We start from the raw sequence: 16,621 nt of genomic DNA, 5'->3' as shown, positions 1-16,621 counted from the left end.
GTCTTGTTTCTGTTTTGTTGTATACATTCGTTTTATTTTTTAGCTTCCACGTATACATGATAATGTACAGTGTTTGTCTTTCTCAGTCTGACTTGCTTCACTGAACATAATACTCTCCAAGTCCATCCATATTGTTGCAAATGACAAAATTTCATTCTTTTTTATGGCTGAGTAATATTCCAGTGTGTGTGTGTGTGTGTGTGTGTGTGTGTGTACACAACACATCTTCTTTATCCATTCATCTGTTGATGGGCACCTAGGTTGCTTCCATATCTTGGCTATTGTAAGTAATGTTGCTGTGAACATTGGGGTGCATGTATCTTTTCGAATTAGCATTTTTATTTTTTTCAGATACATACCGAGGAGTAGAATTGCTGGGTCATGTGGTAGTTCTATTGATAGTTTTAGTTTTTGTTTTTCCTAGTGGCTGCACCAATTTACATTCCCACCAACAGTGTATAAGGGTTCCCTTTTCTCCACATCCTTGCCAACATTTGTTGTCTGTGGTCTTTTTGATGTTAGCCATTCTGACAGGTGTGAGGTGATTGATATCTCATTGTGGTTTTGATTTGAATTTCTCTGATGTTAGTGATTGTGAGTATCTTTTCATGTGCCTGTTGGCCATCTCTGTGTTTTCTTTGGAAAAATGTCCATTTAATCTAATGCCCATTGTTTAATTGGTTTTGGGGGTTTTTTTGGGTTTTTTTGATATTGAATTGTATGAGCTGCTTATATTTTAGATATTAACCCCTTATTGGTCATATCATTTGCAAATATTTTCTCCCATTCTGTAGGTTGCCTTTTCATTTTGTTGATGGTTTCCTTTGCTGTGCAAAAGCTTTTAAAGTTTAATTACGTCCCATTTGTTTATTTTTACTTTTGTTTCCTTTGACTTAGGAGACAGATCCAAAATAATATTTCTACAAATTATGTCAGAGTGTTTTTCTGCCTATGTTTTCTTCCAGGAGTTTTATGGTTTTAGTCTTACATGTAGGTCTTTAATCTATTTTGAGTTTATTTTTATATATGGTGTTAGAAAATATTCTAATTTCATTCTTCTACACATAGCTGTCCAATTGTCCCAGCAATCCTTATTGAAGAGACTGTCTTTTCTCCATTGTATATTCTTGCCTCCTTTGTCATAGATTAATTGACCATAAGTGCATGGGTTTATTTCTAGGCTCTCCATTCTGTTCCATTGATCTGTGTGTCTGTTCTTATGCCTGTAGCATACTGTTTTGATTACTGTGTTTGTAGTATAGTCTGAGGTCAGGGAGTGTGATACCTCCAGATCTATTCTTCTTTCTCAAGATTCTTTTGGCTATTCGAGGTATTTGTGTTTCCATACAGTTTTAAAATTATTTATTCTAGTTCTGTGAAAAATGCCATTGGTATTTTTTTTGTTTTTTTTGGCTGCGCCACACAGCATGTGGGATCTTAGTTCCCTGACCAGGGATCAAACCTGCACCCCCCTGCATTGGAAGCACAGAGTCTTAACCACTGGACCACCAGGGAAGTCCCACCATTGGTGTTTTGATAGGGATTGCATTGAATCTGTAGATTGCCTTGGGTAGTATGGTCATTTTAACAATATTAATTCTCCCAGTCCATGAACCTGGTACACCTTTCAACCTGTTTCTGTCATCTTCGATTTCTTTCATCGGTGTCTTCATAGTTTTTCAAATACAGGTCTTTTACCTCCTCAGGTAAGTTTATTCCTAGGTATTTCATTCTTTTTGATGTGATTGTAAGTGGAATTGTTTCCTTAATTTCTCTTTCTGGTAGTTCATTGTTAGTGTATAAAAATGCAACAGATTTCTGTATATTACTTTTGTATACTGAAACTTTACCAAATTCATTGATGAATTCTAGTAGTTTTTTGGTAGAGTCTTTAGGATTTTCTATGTATAGTATCATGTCATCTGCAGTGACAGTTTTACTTCTTCCTTTCCAATTTGGATTCCTTTTCTTTCTTTTTTTGTCTGATTGCTGTGGCTAGGACTTTCAATACCATGTTGAATAAAAGTGGGCATCCTTTTCTTGTTCCTGATCTTAGAGGAAATGCTTTCAGCTTTTCACCATTGAGAATGATGTTTGCTATGGGCTTATCATATATGACTTTATTATGTTGAGGCATGTTCCCTCTATACCCACTTTCTTGAGAGTTTTTTTTTTATCATAAATGGATATTGAATTTTGTCAAAAGCTTTTTTTTGCATCTATTGAGATGATCATGTGGTTTTTATTCTTCAGTTTGTTAATGTGGTATATCACATTGATTGATTTACGAATATTGAACCATCCTGGCATCCCTGAGTTAAATCCTACTTGGTTATGGTGTATGATGCTTTTAATGTATTGTTGAATTCAGTTTGCTATTATTTTGTTGAGGATCTTTGTATCTGTGTTCATCAGTGTTATTGGCTTGTAATTTTCTTTTTTGTGTGATGTCTTTGTATAGTTTTGGTATTGGGGTGACACTGCCTTATAGAATCAGTTTGGAAGTGTTCATTCCTTTGCAATTTTTTGGAATAGTTTGTGAAGGATATGTGTTAACTCTTCTTTAAATGTTCGTTAGAATTCACCTGTGAAGCCATCTAGTCTTGGAATTTTGTTTGTTGGGAATTTTCTTATTATTGATTCAGTTTCATTACTGGTAATTGGTCTGTTCATATTTTCTATTTCCTGGTTCAGTCTTGGGAGATTGTGCATTTCTAAGAATTTTTCCATTTCTTTTAGGTTGTCCATTTTATTGGCATAGAGTTGTTCGTAGTAGTCTCTTATGAGTCTTTGTATTTCTGTGATGTCAATTGTAACTTCTTTTTCATTTCTGGTTTTATTGATTTAGACCCTCTCTTTTTTCTTGATGAGTCTGTCTAAAGGTTTATCAATTTTGTTTATCTTTTCAAAGAACCAGATCTTAGTTTCATTGATCTTTTCTGTTGTTTTTGTTTGTTTGTTTTTAGTGTCTATTTCATTTATTTCTGCTCTGATCTTTATGGTTTCTTTCCTTCTACTAACTTTGGCTTTTGTTTGTTCTTTTTTAGTTCCTTTAGGTGTAAGTTTAGGTTTTTTTATTTGAGATTTTTCTTGTTTCCTGAGATAAGCCTGTATTGCTATATACTTCCCACTTAGAACTGTTTTGCTGTGTCCCATAGATTTTGGATCATTGTGTTTGTGTTTTAATTTGTCTCCAGGTATTTTTTTAATTTCCTCTTTGACTTTTTTCACTAATCCATTGGTTGTTTAGTAGTATATTATTTAGTCTCCACGTTTTAGTGTTTTTTGCAGTTTTTTTTTCTTGTAGTTGATTCCTAATCTCATAGCATTGTGGTCAGAAAAGATGCTTGACATGATTTCAATTTTCTTAAAGTTACCATGACTTGTTTTGTGGCCTATGATGTGGTCCACCCTGGAGAAATGTTCCATGTGCATTTGAAAAGAATGTGTATTCTGCTGCTTTTGGATGGAATGTTCTGTGTATATCTGTTAAGTCCATGTGGACTAATGTGTCATTTAAAGCCCTTGTTTTCATATTGATTTTTTTTCTTTGTATAGACACATTGATGTATGTTAAAGTACCCTACTGTTATTTTGTTACTGTCAGTGTCTCCCTTTATATCTTAATACTTGCTTTATATATTTAGGTCCTCCTATGTTGGGTGCATGTAGTTTTACAATTATTACATCTTCTTGGATTGATCCCTTGATTATTATGTTTTGTCTCTTATAACACCCGTTGTTTAAAAGTCTATGTTGTCTGATATAAGTATTGCCACCTCAGCTTTCTTTTGATTTCCATTTCCACGAATGCCTTTTTCCATCTCATGTTCAGTCTGTGTCTTTATATCTGAAGTGAGTCTCTTGTAGGCAGCATATACACAGGTCTTGTTTTGTATCCATTCAGCCACTCTGTCTTTTGATTGGAGCATTTAATCCATTTACATTTGAACTAATTATTGATATGTTCAATATATGTTCTCGTTGCCATTTTGTTAATTGTTTTGGGGTTGCTTTTGTAGTTCTTTTTTGTTCCTTTTTCTTATCTTCTCTTGTGATTTGGTGACTATCTTTAATGTTATGTTTGGATTCCTTCCTCTTTTTTGTGTGTGTGTCTATTATGGATTTTTGGTTTGTGGTTACCATGAGGTTTCTATATAGCAATATATGTACGTGTGTGTGCATATGTATATATGTATATGTGATTGTTTTAAGTTGCTGATCTCTTAATTTCAAATGCATTTTAACAACCTTGCATTTGTTCTCTTCTCCTCTCACAATTACTGGTTTTGACATTATATTTTACTTTTTTTTTTTGTTTTGGATATCCCTTAACTGCTTATTGTGGATATAGATGATTTTACTACTTTTGTTTTAATCTATTAGCTTTCATGGACGGTTTAATACCTTTACCATATGAGAGTTTTCCTTTCGTAATTTTCATGTTTCTAGTTGTGGTCTTTTCTTTTTTGCTTAGAGAAGTCCCTTTAACATTTCTTGTAAAGCTGTTTTGGTGGTACTGAACTCTTAGCTTTTCCTTGTCTGTAAAACTTTTGCTCTCTTCACTAAATTTGAACAAGAGCCTTGCCAGGTAGAGTATTCTTGGTTGTAGCTTTTTCCCTTTCATCAGTTTAAATATATCGTGCCACTCCCTTCTGGCCTGCAGAGTTTCTGCTGAAAAGTCAGCTGATAGCCTTATGGGAGTTCCCATATGTGTAACTTGTTGCTTTGCCCTTGCTGCTTTTCATATTCTCTCTTTATCTTTAATTTTTGCCATTTTCATTACAGTAAGTCTTGGCATGTTCCTCTTTTGGTTGATCCTGTTTGGGACTCTGTGCTTCCTTGACTAGGATGTCTGTTTCCTTTCCCAAGTTAGGGTAATTTTCAGCTATTATATCTTCAAATATGTTGTTAGCCCCTTTCTCTATTCTCCTTCTGGGGTGCCTGTAATGTGAATATTAGTGTCCTGATGTTGTCTCAGAGGCCTCTTAAACTGTCCTCATTTCTTTTCATTCTTTTTTCTTTTTTCTGTTCAGTGGCAGTGATTTCCACTACTCTGCTTATAGCTCACTGATCTGTTCCTCTGTATCATTTAGTCTACTGTTGATTTGTTCCACTGTATTTTACATTTCATTTGTCATATTCATCACCTCTGTTTGGTTGTTCTTTATATTTTCTAACACTCTGTTAAAGACTTGTGACTTCTCACTCTATGCATCCATTCTTCTCCCGAGTTTTTGATCATCTTTATGATCAGTACTTTGAACTCTTTCTCAGGTAAATTGCCTAACTCCCCTTCACTTAATTCTTCTTCTGGGGTTTTATCTTGTTTCTTCATTTGGAACATGTTCCTCTCTCACCTCATTTTACCTAACTTGCTGTTTTTATTTCTGTGTATCTGGTAGTTTGGTTACCTTTCCCAACCTTGGAGAAGTGGCCTTTTGTAGATGTCCTGTGTGTCCCAGCAGTGCACGCCCATCTTATCACCAGAGCTGTATGCTCTAGGGTGCCCCCTGTTGGGTTGCATGGGTCCTTCTGTTGTGACAGATTGCTTACTGTGGGCGGTCTTGTAGGCTTGGTTGGCCTCCGTTCTGGTTGGTTGCCAGGCTTTGCCTTGTGCAGAGACTGCTGGCCGCTGGTTGGTGGGGCAGGTCTTAAGGCAACTGGCTGGGAAACCCCGGGTGACCCCAGGGCTAGTGCTAGCTCACTGGTGGGCAGAGTCCAGGAGACCCTGGGGCTGGTGTCCACCATTGGTGGGTGAAGCCAGGTCCTGGGGTCTGGCAGCCGAGCCCAGGGGTCCCAGAACTGGTGTCTGACCACTGGTGAGAGGGGCCATTTTCTGACACTGCAGCATGAGGCATGTCCCAAAGTTTGTGTTGGCCTGCTAGTGGGTGGGGTCAGAGCCCAGCCAGTCCCAGGGTAGGTGCTGGCCTGCTGGTGGGTGGGCTGGGTCTACAGGCTACAGGGCTGTGGTTGTCCGACTGATGTCCACCTGCTGGTGGTTGAGACTGGTCCCAACTCTAGAGCAGGCTCACTGGTGTGTGGGACCATGGATTCTGGGGCTGGTGCCTGCCCACTGGTGAGTGGAGCAGGGTCTGGTTGCAGGGCCCTGGGGGCCCTGATTCTAGTGCCTACACACTGGTGTGTGGGGCTAGGTCCTGGGACCTCTGGTGGGCAGGACCATGTCCAGGGTCAGCTGTGGGGTTAGGAGGTCTTAAGGCAGCCTGTCTGCTAGTGGGTGGGGCTTTGTCCCTACCAAGTTAGTTGCTTGTCTTGAGGCATCTATGTACTCTAGGACCTTTGGGCTGTTGGGTGGAGGATGGGTCCTGAGGCTGATAAGCTAGAGGGAGGAATCCAAAATGGAGGTTGCTAGCACAGTGTCTGCATTGTAGAACAAGCTCCCCAAAATGGCTGCCACCAGTGTCTTGTCCCTAGGGTGAGCTGTAATTGCCTCTGGCCTCTTTGGGAGACTCTCTGAGATGAGCAGATAGGTCTGACCCAGGCTCCTTTCAAATTACCACTTCTGCCCTGGTTCCTGGAGCATGTGAGATTTTTGTCTGTGCCTTTAAGAGTGGAGTCTCTATTTCCCCTAGCCCTCTGGGACTCCTGAAAGTAAGCCCCACTTGCCTTCAAAGCCAAATGTTCTAGGAGCTTGTCTTCCCGGCACAAGACCCCTGGGGCAGGGGAGTCTGATAATGGGGCTCAGATCCCTCACTCCTTGGGGAGAGCGTCTACAATTATAATTAGTCTCCCATTCATGGGTAGCCTACCTGGGGGGCTGGAACTTGACTACATCACAACCTCACTCCTACACATCTTGTCATACCTTCTTTATCTGTAGATCTTTTCTTGTAGGTGCCAGTCATTTTCACTGATGGTTGTTCTGTAAATAGTTGTAAATTTGGTGTGCTTGTGAGAGGAGGTGAGCTCAATCAAGGTCTTTCTATTCTGCCATATTGGCTGATCTCTTTCAATTAGTATTTACATAGTATACCTGTTCTCCATTCTTTATACTTTAACCTACCTATGATTTAATATTTAGAATGAGTCTGTTACAGAGAGTATATATTTTGGTATTACTTTTATCTCCAGTCTGATACTCTACCTTTTTTGGGGTGGGGGGGGTGGGGCTGTACCGCATGGCTTGTGGGATCTCAGTTCCCCAATCAGGGATTGAACTCAGGCCATGGCAGTGAACACCCAGGATCCTAACCAGGTAACTCCTGATACTGTACCTTTTAATTAGAGTTTTTAGTCCATTTTCATTTAATGAATTATCAGTAAGTTGTGTTTAAATATACCATCTTGCTATTTTTTTGTTTTCCCATTTGTTTTTTGATTCTTGTCCCTGTTTTTCTTTTGTTTACTTTTTGTTTGTTTTTTGGCTGCATTGGGTCTTAGTTGTGGCATGCGGGATCTTTGAGGCATGCGGGATCTTTTGTTGTTGTTGTGGCGTATGGGCTCTTTGTTGTGGCACATGGGCTTCTCTCTAGTTGTGGTGCATGGTCTCCAGGGTGTGTGGGCTCTCTAGTTGTGGTGCGCGGGCTCCAGAGTATGTACGCTCTGTAGTTTGCGGCACACAGGCTCTCTCATTGAGGTGTGCAAGCTCAGTAGTTGTGGCACACGCAGGCTTCGTTGCCCCGCAGCATGTGGGATCTTAGTTCCCCAATCAGGGATCGAACTCATGCCCCCTGCATTGGAAGTGGACTTCACTGGACCACCAGGGAAGTCCCTCAGTATCTTTAATAGTTAAAGGTTTTCAGATTTTTTTCTTTTGGTAACATGTTTTTTAAATTAAAATATTTGTCCATTTCATCTACATTGTCTAATTTATTGCCTTTAATTTGTTTATAATTCTCTCTTATCTATTTAATATCTGTAGGATCTGATAATGGCCATGTGTAACATCCCTCTTTATTTCTTAATCCATCTAACTAGAGGTTTCACGTTTTATTGACACTTTGAAGGATTTGGCTTTAGGTTTCATTGATTTTTCCCTATTGCTTATTTATTTTCTATTTTACTGATTTTTCCTTTTTTCCTAACTATTTCCTTTACTTGCTTTGGGGTTAGTTTAACTTATTCTTTTTTAAAGCTTCTTAAGATAAAAGTTTAAATAATTGATATTAAATCTTTCTTGTTTTCTAATATAAGCATTTAAACGTATAAGTTTCTCTTTTAGCCTATTCTAATTGCATCTTCAAAATTCGATCTATTTGCATTTAGTTTAATATATTTTATGAAAAAAATTTTTTTATTTTTCTTTGACCCTAAATTGGTTACTTGGAAGTGTATTGTTTAATTTCCAAACATTTGGGGCTTTTCTAGATATGCTATTTTTATTGATATCTAATTTAGTTCATGTGTAGTCAGAAAACATACTTTGTATGATTTGTCTTAAATCTGTTGAGACTTGTTTGTGTTCTATCTTGGTGCATAGTCCATTTACTCTTGAAAAAAATGTGTTGTGAAATTATTGAAAGTGGTGGTCTAAATATCAAATGCATTAGGTGTCAGTATTCTTTAGAGATTCTAAATCTCTACAGGTTTTCCCCCTTTTGTCTAGTTCTCTCAGTTACTGACAAACATTAACACCAACCATGATTTTAGACTTTTTAAAATCTCATTTTAGTTTTGTCAATTTTTGCTTCGTGTTTTGAAACTGTTATTTAAGTACATATACATTTGTAGTTGCTATATTTTCCTCATGTATTTACTCTTATTATCAGGAAATGTTCTTCTTTGTCTGTAGTGGTAATACTCCTCAGCTTCTTTTACTATAGCCCCATCAGCTTTCCCATGTTTAATGTTTTTATGTTTTTTTCCTATCCTTTTATTTTAAACCTATTTGTGTCTATGGTATTTAAAGTATGTCTCTTGAAGACAGAATATATTTTGAGTCTTGGTTTTTTATACATTTTAATAATCTCAGTTTTTTTGTTGGAGTGTTTAGTCCTGTAGTTGGAGTTAGGGCTGCCATTTCACTCTTTGTTTTCTGATTGCCTAACCTGTTTTATTTTAATCTTTTAACTATACTTTATATTTTAGTGCAGTTTTAGGTTCAGACAAAATTAAGCAGAAAGTACAGAGAGTTTCCATTTATGCCCTTACCCCCTGACACATGCATAGCTTTCCCTACTATCAGTATCTTACACCAGAGTGGTATGTTGTTAAAATCAATGAACCTACATTGATACATCATTATCATCCAAAGTCCATAGTTTTTATTAGGGTTCATTCTTGGTGTTATATATTCTATGGATTTTGACAAATATATAGTGACATGTATCTACCATTATAGTATTATACAGACTAATTTCACTGCTCTAAAAATCCTCTGTGCTCTGCCTGTTCATCTCTCCCTCTCCTCTATAATATGTGGCAATGGCAACCACTGATCTTTTTTTTTTCATTATTTTTTTTGAGAGGTTTTTTTTTTTAATTTTTTATTTATTATTTATTTATTATTTTTTTTATTTTTGGCTGTGTTGTGTCTTCGTTTCTGTGCAAGGGCTTTCTCTAGTTGCAGCAAGTGGGGGCCACTCCTCATCGCGGTGCGCGGGCCTCTCACTATCGCGGCCTCTCTTGTTGCGGAGCACAGGCTCCAGACGCGCAGGCTCAGTAGCTGTGGCTCACGGGCCCAGTTGCTCCGCGGCATGTGGGATCCTCCCAGACCAGGGCTCGAACCCGTGTCCCCTGCATTGGCAGGCAGATTCTCAACCACTGCGCCACCAGGGAAGCCCTTACTTATTTTTTTATTTTATTTTTATTTTTGGCTGCGTTGGGTCTTCGTTGCTGAGCTCAGGCTCTCTCTAGTTACGGCAAGCAGGGGCTACTCTTCGTTGCGGTGCGCGGACTTCTCATTGCGGTGGCTTCTCTTGTTGCAGAGCACGGGATCTAGGCACATGGGCTTCAGTAGTTGTGGTGCGCAGGCTCAGTAGTTGTGGTGCATGGGCTTAGTTGCTCATGGGCTTAGTTGCTCGTGGGCATCCACACGGCATGTGGGATCTTCCCGGACCAGGGCTCGAACACATGTCCCCTGCATTGGCAGGCGGATTCTTAACCACTGCACCACCAGGGAAGTCCCACCACTGATCTTTTTATCATCGCCATAGTTTTGCCTTTTCCAGAATGTAATATAGTTAAAATCATATATTATGTAGCCTTTTCAGATTGGGCTTCTTACATTTAATAATATGCATTTAAGATTACTCCTAACCTGTTTTTGTGCATCTGTTCCTATATCCTGTTTTATTTTGTGTCAAGCAATACATTTTCATAATTAATTTTTATTTCTCTGTTGAGTTTGTAGTTATATCAGTTTGCATTATTTTTTTTGGTTGCTTTAGGGATTACAGTATGCATCTTTAACTTATCATGTTTTACTTAGAGATAGTACTGAATTACTTAAGGTAAAATATGTCAACTTGCAACATTGTATTTTCATTTACTGGCTTCCCCGTGGTTTGTTTTTTTGTCCGCCATGTATGTGATATTTATATTTGTAATAAATGGTGTTAGAATGCCTACTTTAAACCAAGGGTCTACAGCCCAGAGGCTAAAAACAGTCTGCTATGTGTTTTTGTATAGATTGTGAGTTTAAAATAGTTACAGTTTAAATGTTTGAAAAAGTGCAAAATCAAAATATTTCTGACCTACGTAATCAAAATATTTCTCACCGTTTTATGAAATTTAAATCTCAGTGTCCATACATGAAGTTTTATTGAAACACAACTTTGCTCATTCATTTTATATACTGTCCATGGTTGCGTTCATACTAAAACAGCAGAAAGTGTTCACCAACCCCTGCTTGAAACACTCATGTTTTTTAAATAAGGAAGGAAATGAATATTTATAGTCTTTTATATACAAATTTTCTTAACCTCTTCATTCTTTCCTAAAGACCTTGTTTATCATCTGATGTCATTTTTACCTTCAGCCTGAAAACCTTCCTTTACCATTTTTGATGGTACAGTTTTGCTAGTGATGAATTCTCTCAGATTTTTTCTGAAAGTAGCTTTATGTTGACTTTATTTTCAGTAGGTAATTTTGCTCAGTACAGAATTCTTGGTTGATGTTCTCTTTGGCTTTTAGCAGTTTGATTAGGATTTCCTGAGTGTGGTTTTCTTTTTTTTTTTAATTTTTTATTTATTTTTTAAATAGTAATCTTTATTTATTTATTTATTTATTTTTATATTTATTTTTTGGCTGTGTTGGGTCTTCGTTTCTGTGCGAGGGCTTTCTCTAGTTGCGGCAAGCGGGGGCCACTCTTCATCGCAGTGCGCGGGCCTCTTCACTATAGCGGCCTCTCCCGTTGCGGAGCACAGGCTCCAGACGCGCAGGCTCAGCAGTTGTGGCTCACGGGCCCAGCCGCTCCGCGGCATGTGGGATCCTCCCAGACCAGGGCTCGAACCCGTGTGCCCTGCATTGGCAGGCAGACTCCCAACCACTGCACCACCAGGGAAGCCCGGTTTTCTTTTGTTTTTATCCTTTTGGGGTTCATTAAGCTTTTTCAATATGTAAGTTAAGTTTTTGCTTACTTTGAATGTGTTAGGCCATTATTTCCTTAAAAATTATTCAGACCCTTTTTTTTTCCCTATTTTTCTGGGACTCCAATTACACCTCTGTTGGATTACTTTGAAATTGACCCACTGCTCTCTGTGAGTGTATTCATTTTTTTCTTTTTCTTTCCCTTTCTATTCAGATTGATTAATTTCTGTTGATCTAGTTATATATAGGCATACCTAATTTTATTATGCTTTTATTTCACTTTGCAGATATTTCATTTTTTACAAATTGAAGGTTTGTAGCAATGCTGAATTTAACGCAAGTCTATTGGTGCCATTTTTCCAACAGCATTTGCTCACTTCATATCTCTGTCACATTGGCTATTGTTCAGTATTTCAAACGTTTTCGTTATATTTGTTGTCATCTGTGATCAGTGATCTTTGATGTTAGTATTGCAAAAAGATTACAACTCACTAAAAGCCCTGGTGATGATTAGCACATTTTAGCCGTAAAGTATTTTTTAATTAAGGCATGTTCATTGTTTTTTAGACATAATGCCATTGCACATTTAATAGACTACAGTATAATGTAAATGTAGCTTTTATATGCACTGGGTAACCAAAAAATTCGTGCAACTCACTTTATTGCAGTGGTCTAGAACTGAATCTGCAATATCTCTGAGGTATGCCTGTATTTACAAGGTTACTGACTGCTCCTTTTTCTATTTCTAGTCTGCTACTGAGCCTACATAGTGAATTTTTCATTTCAGTTACTGTACTCTAGAATTTTCACTTCATGCTTTTTTAGCAGTTTATGTTTCAAGATTCCATGCCAGGTTTTTCATTTCTTCTTTGGATACATTTAGAACAGCTGTTTGAAGCCTTTGGGGCAAAATCCAAAACCTGGGTCCACTAGAAATTAGTTTCCATGAACTTTTTCTGAATATGGGTAATATTCCCTCTTTTTCTGTTTTGTTTTGTTTACATGTCTAATTTTTGCTAGAAACCAGAATGTCATGAGTAATATGTTATAGTAATCTGGATTCTGTATGTCTGTTTTTCTGAGGATTATTGTTTTTTGTTGTTGTTCTAGCAGACGATTAACTTGCTTGGAATCAAACTTCAAACTCTGCCCTCCCTGCCCCTCCACTTCCACCCCAAGTGTGAAGCAGCTGATAGCTAGGTCCCTTAAGCTTCCACCTGCTGCTTTTTACCCTGGTCCCATGATGGGAGGTAGATTCCCACTGTGTTCATGTACTTTAGCTCTCAAAGAATTTGGTATATATTTATACTTAGATTTGGGTGCTGACTTTCTGCAGTTCTCTTTCTTTCAGTGTTTCACCCCTTATACTTCCTGCTGCTTTTTGTTAGCTCCAGCTTCTGACACCTCAGTCCAATAAGGCTTCAGTTTTCTTCTGCTTAAGCTATGAGCAGGTTGTGGAACGCTGTTAATCAAAAATGCAGAAATCTCCAAATCTCACTAGGTACACTTCTGTTTTTCAAAACTCTTTTCTGGTGTCTTTCTGTTTGCTCTTTGCTAAGCCTCCTGTTATCTCTCTAACAATTGCTTAGTTTAACTATCAACCTGGAGTTATGGCAGAGTTTATACTCAGATTTGGGGTCTCAATTTTCCTGTAGTTCTTTCACTTCCAGAATTTATTGCTAAATCTCCAGCTCATCTGCCAGCCCTCAATTCTGTCCCCTGTCACCTTTGAGGAAGCTCTTCACCTGAAGAGCTATGGGCTTTGGGGTACCTTCATGCAAAAAAGCCACAAACCTAACAATTCTTACTCATTGCTGCCCTTTAAGGATAAACTCTCCTCCAATTTTTGCTTGAACAATTCACTCTATTATTACTGGATGCCCAAAGTCGTTCCCATGCATTTTAAAACTATATTCTTCCTGCATAACACATTAATCTTGAAGAGGAAAAAATTTACTTCCTCAGTGAAGCCTGAAAAATTGTTCTGCCCTTGTAATACACTGTTATCTTGTACATACTTCTGTTATAGTACCCATAACACCTGCTTGTAGATTTGTGTTGACACATACTTTCTTGAAGGTATGTGTTACATGCTTTGAGGTTGTAACTTCTTGTGAACAGGGACAGTGTTTTGTATATCTTGGCACCCTAGTAAACTAGTCCAATTTGGTGTTACAAAGTGGCTTCACAATAAACATTTTTAGAATGAGTTATTAAATAAATTTGGTGGCAAGTACTTCTACCTTGATTTTTGTTTCCCTTACTATTTAGATCACAAAACAAGAAAAATGGTAGGCATTCTTTACAAGTTTCATAAGAATGCCACAAAGGAACAGGATCAAAACTAGTCCCCAATTTCTCGTCAGTTTGTTCTGATCACAGTTCCAAACTATTACAGGGATCAGTGTCATTCAAAGATGTGACTGTGGACTTTAGTCAGGAGGAGTGGCAGCACCTGGATCCTGCTCAGAAGATGCTATACATGGATGTGATGTTGGAAAACTATTGCCACCTGGTTTCTGTGGGTAAGAAAAATTCTCTTTGAAACTTTCAGTAGCATGCATTTCCTTTCAAAATGCCTAAAATATGTGTGATCTTGATTTCAGGGATAAGAGGTGATGCATTCTTTTTGGTTGACAGAAAGGATGATTGTGTCTTCACTTGCATAGTGCAAGGTGTTAAATTTACTGTTACACAAAGGAGTATCTTAATTTGCAGTACTGAAAATTACCTTATTGATTTTTCAAAGGTATTGACACCTAAGCAACTTAATCCAAATCTTCCCTTAATCAGGGTGTCACATGACCAAGCCTGATGTGATCCTCAAGTTGGAACGAGGAGAAGAGCCATGGACATCGTTTACAGGTCATACCTGTTTAGGTGAGTTTCTGACTCTCAGGAAGATGAAATCTACTGGAAAATAAATTTAAAGTGGTCACGTGGTGGGTGACACCTTTGAAATATTTTGGTAGTGTCTTTTTAAAGGTTCCTAACCATTAAAATGACTATTGTGCCTGCAAAAAATTTAAATCACTTTCAAATGTCACTCTCCCTATATAATAGACTTTCTTAGTTTGCTTGGTGTTATCAAAGATAGTTGCCAGTTTTAATCAAAATTAAGTCTTCCTTCTTTTAGATCTTTTTCCTTCCTTCTTATAGATCTTTTTTCTTGATTTGTATCCTTTTTTAGCTTTCTAGGTCCCTTATCTTTTAGCCATTGAATAGATTTCTTTTAGGCATTTTTAAATCTATCTTTAAGAAAGAAAAAATTCGGGGCTTCCCTGGTGGTGCAGTGGTTGAGAATCTGCCTGCCAATGCAGGGGACACGGGTTCGAGCCCTGGTCTGGGAAGATCCCACATGCCGCGGAGCAACTAGGCCCGTGAGCCACAACTACTGAGCCTGCGCGTGTGGAGCCTGTGCTCCGCAACAAGAGAGGCCGCGATAGTGAGAGGCCCATGCACCGCGATGAAGAGTGGCCCCCACTTGCCCCAAGTAGAGAAAGCCCTCGCACAGAAACGAAGACCCAACACAGACAAAAATAAATAAAGAAAGAAAGAAATTTAAAAAAAAAAAAGAAAAAAGAAAACAAATTCTTGGCTAATATTTCTCTTCTTAGTTGCTCTTTCTTTCCCTTTCTTTTACAGTATTTCAGATTTGTTTGCTATGCTAACTCTAAGTTCCCATTCTCACCATGAGTCTAGCTATTAATTTTAAAGCTCACTCGTCCTGGCGCAGACTGATAATTCCATAGTTACCATTTTCTTCCATTAAACTTTCATGGTTCATTGTTATACGGCTGATCATCTTTCCTGAAATCATCCCTTGGTTTGGGTAAAACACTGAATCATTCTTATCCTGATTCTCTAAGTGATTATTTATTTCCAACTTAGTCTGCTTTTTTTTCCACTCTGGCCATATTGCCTGGAACAGTGCCTCATACATAATAGTCACACAACTTTTTTTTTTTTTAATGTATATTGTTTCATTGGACTCTCAGTCTTATTTCTCTAATTTGTCCTCAAGAGATCTACCTTTCAATTATAGTAGTCTCATCCACTCTCAGAACTTAAGCTCCTTGTTTTATGTGGAGAACCCCTAACACCAACATACTCGGCACAGTCCTCCCACCTTCACTCTAGTCCTTCACAAGTTCTGCACTATGAGGCCTCACCTGTTTTGTGATGATAAGTTGAAAATGAAAATCACCAACTTTCCTAGCTCTTAAATTCTTTCCCATTAACTATTTCCAAATTATTTTGTTCCTGCCATGATACCAACTTGACTGTCTCTGTCATAATCTCTTGTGGATCTCTTCACAAGTTGTGTTTATCAGCCCGTGAAATATATTTACATCCTCCCATGTTTTTATGTTTTACTCACATCATACAAAATGACAACTACCTTATGTCATGTCTTGCATATGGTAATTACAATTTGTTTTTGCTATAATTTTTGTCCTAATTTTTTCAATTTATATTGTTACTTTCCTGACAAGCTATATCATCACTTGTTCCCCACTACTTATTATTATAGGAAATTGAAATTTTCCTTCATACAAGGACTACCATAATAAGCCCTTATCTGGTCTTTTCAACTTTATTTCTCTCTTTTGTGGAAAATACTTGCTAATTTCCACTTCATCTAGTCTCCTAAATGTTCTCTATACATGTAGGGTCTGTCATGATGTCTGTACTTTTCATTGTGTTCACCCTTCCGTATAGTGTATATCTTTGACGTCTTGAGATTTCTTCCCCTTTCTATTTCTTGACTACTCCCCAACATATCCACCTTTCCTTTTTCTGAATTTCCATGCTGCTTACTAACTGTAACACAGCTCTTGGATGTTATATAATTTGATACTTGATTGTACATGGTTTATGCTTAAGGATTCTTTCTTTCAAAGGTAAGATCCTCTGTATCTTCTTTGCCATAGTATACAACATTTTAAGTAGTCAGTAGTTGCTTCATTTTCTGTTTATGGAGCTATACAGGGGAGATCTCTTTTTCCTCCATTCATAAAGTATGTACTGATAAGTCCTTTCAGAAGTACTTGCTCAGGCCATGGCTCTGTACATTCTGATTCAAATGGTTGGATTCTAACAAACACTACCTATCTATGATATGCAGTGT

General features: G+C 37.8%; 2 protein-coding genes across 2 annotated transcripts in view; one reads left to right on the top strand and one right to left on the bottom strand.

Moving 5' to 3' along the window:
• The window catches only part of ZNF461 (zinc finger protein 461), a 133,613-nt gene that overhangs the window by 48,539 nt on the left and 68,453 nt on the right, over positions 1-16,621 (bottom strand). The gene's annotated exons all lie outside the window — the stretch shown is intronic.
• The window catches only part of ZNF567 (zinc finger protein 567), a 29,374-nt gene that overhangs the window by 8,758 nt on the left and 3,995 nt on the right, over positions 1-16,621 (top strand). Inside the window, exons 4-5 of the mRNA XM_007165191.2 lie at positions 13,889-14,015; positions 14,284-14,370. Of these exons, the coding sequence (XP_007165253.2) occupies positions 13,889-14,015; positions 14,284-14,370 (214 nt within the window). The remainder of the gene's footprint in view (positions 1-13,888; positions 14,016-14,283; positions 14,371-16,621) is intronic.

Source organism: Balaenoptera acutorostrata, chromosome 19, assembly GCF_949987535.1.
Source record: "Balaenoptera acutorostrata chromosome 19, mBalAcu1.1, whole genome shotgun sequence".
Classification (NCBI taxonomy): Eukaryota; Metazoa; Chordata; class Mammalia; order Artiodactyla; family Balaenopteridae; genus Balaenoptera; species Balaenoptera acutorostrata.
Note: the sequence above shows the minus strand (reverse complement) of the source record. Positions and strands in the feature narration are given on the sequence as shown.